Source organism: Arachis duranensis, chromosome 4 (assembly GCF_000817695.3).
Source record: "Arachis duranensis cultivar V14167 chromosome 4, aradu.V14167.gnm2.J7QH, whole genome shotgun sequence".
NCBI classification, from domain to species: Eukaryota; Viridiplantae; Streptophyta; class Magnoliopsida; order Fabales; family Fabaceae; genus Arachis; species Arachis duranensis.
The window spans coordinates 28,990,183-28,997,271 of record NC_029775.3 but is presented as its reverse complement, the minus strand read 5'-3'; the positions used below and the strand labels follow the sequence as shown (position 1 = coordinate 28,997,271).

The 7,089-nt window shown below is 35.8% G+C and overlaps 1 protein-coding gene across 1 annotated transcript in view; it reads left to right on the top strand.

The window, feature by feature from the left end:
* The window catches only part of LOC107483928 (subtilisin-like protease SBT2.6), a 7,225-nt gene extending 577 nt beyond the window's left edge, over nucleotides 1-6,648 (top strand). Inside the window, 10 exon segments of the mRNA XM_021140314.2 lie at nucleotides 356-584; nucleotides 1,031-1,175; nucleotides 1,291-1,685; nucleotides 2,142-2,237; nucleotides 2,337-2,409; nucleotides 2,746-3,031; nucleotides 3,651-3,943; nucleotides 4,062-4,329; nucleotides 5,163-5,444; nucleotides 6,029-6,648. Coding sequence (XP_020995973.1) covers nucleotides 403-584; nucleotides 1,031-1,175; nucleotides 1,291-1,685; nucleotides 2,142-2,237; nucleotides 2,337-2,409; nucleotides 2,746-3,031; nucleotides 3,651-3,943; nucleotides 4,062-4,329; nucleotides 5,163-5,444; nucleotides 6,029-6,438 — 2,430 coding nt within the window. The 5' untranslated portion in view covers nucleotides 356-402 and the 3' untranslated portion in view covers nucleotides 6,439-6,648.
* The last annotated feature ends 441 nt before the right edge of the window (nucleotides 6,649-7,089 follow it).

Below are 7,089 nucleotides of genomic sequence, written 5' to 3'. Positions count from 1 at the left end.
TTTTTTTGTTCTTCCTCTCTCTCTCTCTCTCTCTCTCTCTCTCTCTCTCTCTCTCTCAATATTTTTGTCACATTCTCTGCTGAATAAATATTTATTTCAAGAATATTTTAGGAACTCTTGGTTTATTTTATGTTAATCTGCTATCAGTGTCAGGAATATTAGTTTATGAAAACATTTTTATTTGTATATATAAACTAACACATTCTATTTCTAAAAATTAGTAATTTACTGTCTTGACTTGGTATCAATGTTATTGTTGTTGTTAATTACTCAGTTTGGCTTTGATTATTCTCTTTTCTTTGCTATTTTATACTTCTAATTATTTTGTCTAATGCACTGATGTACAATGAAACAGATCTCAAGCTTAAACTATTCAACTTGGGAACTCCAATAATTTGAAAAATGAGGTTGGTGGAGTTTTGGTGTATATTTATAATAATTATATTGGCTAATATTCTTGAACCTGGGAAGGCAGAGGTTTATATAGTAACCGTTGAAGGTGAGCCTATCATAAGTTACACCGGCGGTATCGATGGGTTTGAAGCTACTGCTGTGGAATCTGATGAGAAGATCGATACCACAAGGTACTTGCATTTGAATATATTCTCCAGTTTTTTATGTTTCTTAATAAGCACAACAATTCAATCAACAAAGCTTATCTAAATGGTTGGAAAAACTTTGTTTTCGTTCAAGATTGTAATTGGACTAATTCTGCATGAATGAATTTATGCACTCTGGAAACAAAGAATGTAATGGTTATAAGAGGTTAAGACTTTAGAATAATGAAGTATTGGCAATAATTTCTTATATAAGTTGTTCTTCCAAGCCTAAGTTAACATAAATATTGGAGATATTTACATTTTTATTTTCTAATATAGGGTAACTTCACCATAACTCTTTTATTGGAGATATTTACTATAGTTTGTGATGTGCATAAGTAAATGCTAAATGTTTGCTGGATCAAGAAATGGATACTGATTTCTGCGATGCTAATTTATCCGCTTTCTGTACTATTTTGAACTTCTTGCAGTGAATTGGTCACTTCTTATGCACGCCACCTTGAGAAAAGACATGATATGCTACTTGAAATGTTGTTTGATACTGGGACGTACACAAAACTCTATAGCTATCGACATCTTATAAATGGGTTTGCTGTGCATCTTTCCCCAGAGCAGGTGATGTCTTTATGATCTTTCTAGTATTCTTTAATTGGTAGTAAACAACAGTTTTTTCTTTTCAAAACTCATTTCTGCACACTAATTTCCTTGTGTTCTGCTCTTATATTAGTAGGCAGAAACTCTTAGACATGCTCCTGGTGTTAAATCTGTTGTGAGGGACTGGAAAGTGAAGAGACTTACAACACATACCCCACAATTTTTGGGGCTTCCAACTGGAGTGTGGCCGACAGGAGGTGGCTATGATCGAGCCGGAGAAAACATAGTGATCGGATTTGTGGACTCTGGGATATATCCTCACCATCCCAGCTTTGTCACTTATAATACTGAACCATATGGGCCACTTCCAACGTATAGAGGAAAATGTGAAGTTGACCCGGAGACTAAGAGAAGTTTCTGTAATGGGAAGATTATAGGAGCACAGCATTTTGCTCAAGCTGCAATAGCTGCTGGGGCATTTAACCCTATAGTTGATTTTGCTTCTCCTTTGGACGGAGATGGGCATGGAAGGTAAGAGACCCTATTTTACTTTTCATTACCATCTTACTTTGAAGCTCTGATTCCCTCTCCTGTTATACTATGATGAGTCCTTCGCTCAGAATTAAAGCAACCGGTGTTTATCTCTTTGTTTTTGTTTCTACATGGAGTAAATATTGCTATCTAATAGATTAATTGGTCAGTGTAGCTCAAAATGGAAATCCTATCATGAATTTTCGTGGGATTTCTGGAACATCTACTCAAGGTTGAGAATGGGATGCATCCTTATAACTTGAAACTGATGTGGAGCTGAAATTGAAATATAACCTTAACCTTTCCAGTTTGCAAAGAGTATACAATTCCAGTTCTTCTGTCTTTAAAACATTTGAAGTGGATAGTATTGGCAGTTGTACTTAACCTTATCTTCTTAGTTGGTAAACGATTTTCATTGAACAATTCCTTGATCCTCTTTGCATCTTCATTTCGCAGTCATACTGCCTCTATTGCGGCTGGAAGAAATGGAATTCCTGTGAGGATGCATGGACATGAATTTGGGAAAGCAAGTGGAATGGCTCCTCGTGCCAGGTGAGGAACGATAATTCCCTAGATGAATTGTTTATGAAACTGGGAAATGTAATCCTTTTTGTTGCATTAGAGTTAGACATCTGTTGTGTTTGTCTTCAGGATTGCTGTGTACAAAGCACTCTATAGACTCTTTGGAGGTTTCATTGCAGATGTAGTTGCTGCAATTGATCAGGTATACACCTATAATTATAATACTTTTCTCAATCTTTCATCTCCGAATGTTCAATTGTTCAGCAGAATATATGTTTTCCCAAGATTTTTGAGTTCTCTTGGTTCATTAACTGAGGGTGGAAAATAGTGTTACGTTACATTCTCTTTTAAAAATTCCTAGCCATTACACTGGATTGCTCAAGAGGAGATGATTTTAAGAAGTTTTCTTCTTTTTTAAGTTACTCTAAATTCAACATTCAAGTTTGACATTAGATGAAATCTGTTATGCAGTCTTTACTTTTTAAGAGATAGTGTTTCAGCCCAACATGTCTAACTGTTTAAATTTGAGAGTATACAGGCTGTACATGATGGGGTGGATATACTCAGCCTTTCTGTTGGACCCAACAGTCCTCCAGCAACCACCAAAACCACTTATTTAAACCCATTTGATGCTACACTTCTTGGAGCTGTGAAAGCTGGTGTCTTTGTTGCACAGGCTGCCGGAAACGGTGGCCCCTTTCCTAAGACTTTAGTTTCGTATAGTCCATGGATAGCATCCGTAGCTGCAGCAATTGATGATCGTAGATATAAAAATCATCTGACTCTTGGAGATGGTAAAATCTTGGCTGGAATTGGTCTATCACGTAAGCTTTCCAACTTCCCACTACATTTATTGGGTTGTAACTATTAGAAGGAGAATGTAAACAGAAAGAGAACTCTCGTGTAGAATAAGTCTCTTTTCAGTTATGACTCATTTTTATTGATTATATCAACATTGCTCTTTTGAGTGCTACAAATGAAAACAGCAAAGAATGAGAAAACATGCATATACTTTTCTTCCATGGATAACATCAATTATTTATAGGGTAGGTAAAGATCTCCTTGGGACTAAGGATTGGAATAGGCTACAGTGTGTTTCTGTACAATAGTTGGAAAAATGTAAAAATCATTTTACCAGCTTAAGTGTTTTACTTTTCTGATCATTAGAGAGTTTTGGTACTGCTTTTTCCTCGTTGATGCTGGTGCCAGTAGCTAGCGGAGAATGCCAATATCATTCTATTCTCTTTATCTACTTATTTCCTTTTTCTCAAAAGAAAGAATAGTAGGATGATTTTAATATTAGTAATAATGAAAAAATATACTCAGTAGTGAAATTGGCCAATAGCTTTGTTTTGTTTGGTTATCACTATTCTTCTGTAATTCCATGCTTATGTGCGAAGTATATTTATGGTTGTCTCCATTCTTTGGCACGGCTTTGGACAGCTTCTACACATTTTAACCAATCATACACATTGGTTGCTGCGAATGATGTTGTGCTAGACTCGTCAGTTATGAAGTACAATCCCACGGATTGCCAGAGACCTGAACTTCTAAACAAGAACTTGATAAAGGGGAACATTCTTCTTTGTGGTTATTCTTTCAACTTTGTAGTTGGTTCTCGCAGATGTCAGCAAGTCAAAGGTACTTGACTTGTCTTTGCTTATATATTTATTTTGGGGCGGACCAAATATATGACTGCTGCCCTTCTCCATCTGTTTAAGTTATTCCACAATCAGGCACTTTGCTATTATTGTTTTCTAATACTTATTTTATATGCTTCTAGCATTTTTCTTAATGATGGCGAAGTATGTGATATTTATAATATCATTTTGTATTTGAAATCATCATTTTCAGGAACTAATAGATTATTATAAAATCTCCACTCCAAGAGACTGGACTGGAAGGGTGAAGAGTTTCAAAGGTATTGGAAAAATTGGGGATGGTTTGATGCCTATTCTTCATAAGTCTGCACCACAGGTGGCTTTATTCTCTGCAAGAGGACCAAATATAAAGGACTTTAATTTCCAAGAGGCAGATCTTCTCAAGCCAGATATATTGGCACCGGGATCATTAATTTGGGGTGCTTGGTCTCTAAATGGAACTGATGAACCAAATTATATGGGTAAGTAATGGTTTGAATTTGATTAAGTTGTTGTCCCCATAGTAGCCGATATCTTGAAATTTCAGCCTATATATAAACATTCGAACTGCACCATAGGGCTAGCTGAGTTGATTGATGGGGCAAACATGATTTCTTCTTATTTTGTCCATGTTAATAATCCGGGAAATTCATCGATTACAGCAACATTTCATACCAACTGACATAGGACAGCCTAGTCGCAGAAACAAGAACATGCGCATGACCTTAATAGGCTGAAATTCCTCTAATAATTGATTTTGAAGTTTCATGTTTTATTTTTGTTCTAAGATTACAATAATAGCAACAACAATTTTTCCACTAGACAGTGTTAATTACATCGATCAAAAGATGATATGCCCTGTCAAATGTCTAGACAGACCATTGAACTTGAGTTTAAACCCTTTTCAATGGTTTTGTTTATCCTTTTTGGTCTTGTTCTTCCTCTATCTATTTGGCCTATTCTTACTTTCATCTATACATCTTACACACTCTAAATCGAATCACCTGAGGTATGATTCTATCGTCCTTTCTAACCGCATAGCTGGCAATAGATTAATTTAGACAAATTGTCACTTCTTTACCTTTTAAATAAATGTCCCAGTAAACTTCTGATTATAGTCTGCTTAGAATCTAAATTAGGCTAACAAAATGGGCCCTTACTCTGATATAATCGTTGGAAAATGGGGTGCGCTTCTGTAGTTTTATAGTATTATTGAAACACTGCATGATTGAGGAGGGTGGAAGAAAAACATTGTAGCAAAGATATCAATATGCTATAGGATTTGATTTATGTTAAGTGATTTTTATTTAATTAGGAGAGGGATTTGCCATGATATCTGGAACTAGCATGGCTGCTCCACATATAGCTGGCATTGCGGCTCTCATAAAGCAGAAACATCCACATTGGAGCCCTGCCGCAATCAAATCAGCCTTGATGACGACATCAACAACTCTAGACAGAGCAGGAAATCCTATTCTAGCACAGCAATATTCTGAAACACAGGCGATGAAGCTAGTAAAAGCTACTCCTTTTGATTATGGGAGTGGACATGTTAATCCAAGAGATGCTTTGGACCCTGGACTAATCTTTGATGCAGGTTTATTACTTCTTCCCTCTTAGATAACCTTTATTTTTTTTCTTTCTATATTTTAGTCTTGTCGATAATGTTCTGAAACATAAATTTACATAGATATGAGAATCAAGGTAAGTAAAATTCAAGAATTTATTTGAACTAAATTTTGATGAATCTGATTTGAAGAGTTAGCCAGAAAGAATAAGAATGATAAACAAGAAACTGGCATTGGGGCCGGGACATTGCAGTGCCAGTTTGGGATGCTTAATATGTTTTGCAAAACAAATTTGAAATTTATCAGAATGGAATCTTGTCCAAAATAAAATAAAGTCATTATCATGACAACTAGAATGGAAATGGTAAATCTTCATCAAAGTAATAAAATAAAGGGTATTCTGCATACCCCTTTCAAATCAGTTCTTAAAAATATCTTGACTAGATGTGGATCTTCTGTTTCCTATTGTCTTCACTTGCTTTTAACTTGCTAAAATCCAATAAAGTAATTTATTTAAATAATGTGAGTCTTCCCTAAATGATTTTGAATATTATATCATGAAGTGAAAACCTAAAGATAAATGAATAATAAAACCAATTAATTAATTTTGCAGGATACAATGATTATCTAGGGTTCTTGTGCACAACACCCGGCATCGACATTCATGAGATAAAGAATTATACAAACACACCATGCAACAACACAATGGGCAACCCAGCAAATCTAAACAGTCCTTCCGTTACAGTTTCCCATCTAGTAAGAACTCGAGTTGTCACCCGAACCGTCACAAATGTTGCAGGGGAAGAAGAAACATATGTGAATACAGCTAGAATGGACCCTGCAGTTGCCATTGAAGTCAATCCTCCAGCAATGACCATCAGACCAGGCGCATCGCGTAAGTTTACCGTGACACTAACGGTTCGGTCAGTGACCGGAACCTATAGCTTTGGTGAGGTTTTGATGAAAGGGAGCAGAGGTCACAAGGTGAGGATCCCTGTTCTGGCCAATGGATACTCAAGATAGCTTAATTTGGTCTCAAAGCTATGTTTGTAATATTCTTTGTAACTTGTGGAGAAATAAGGTATGTCCTTTAAGATTTATTCATATGTGATATTGAATATATAGGTTGTAAACTGTAAAGGAAGCAAGTGTAAAAGGCGGAGAGACTCAAGATATAAAGTTTTGCTACTGTTCTCATTCTCAAGTGCTTTCTTGAGAAGCTGCTTTGTGAAATGTCTTCTTCACACATGTTTCCCTTCCTCTCACAATTGCTTGCTTGCTGCAATTCATAATTAAGGGAAATTGGGACTTAGAATATAGTTGGGAATACAGCATCTACCACTGGAGTAATTGCATTGGCTCAGCATATATCTAAACGAGGGATTTGGCTCTTCTAAAATGCATTATATTTTATAGCTGATGAGAATATTAACTGTTTTGGATTTAACAAGATACAAGCATAGAAAAAAGGTAGTCTGATGCACAAGCATCCCGCGATAATGCAGGATCTTGAGAAAGATCACACTCAAAAGGTGCAGCCTAACAAGATACAAACATATGGATAACTAATTATTTGGTCTAAGACTATTGATTTTTCTCACGAACAAACAGTTTTTAGAGGAGTAAAAAATTTCCAAATGGAGTGTTGCTGAAGTCAAAAGATTAGCGAAATAA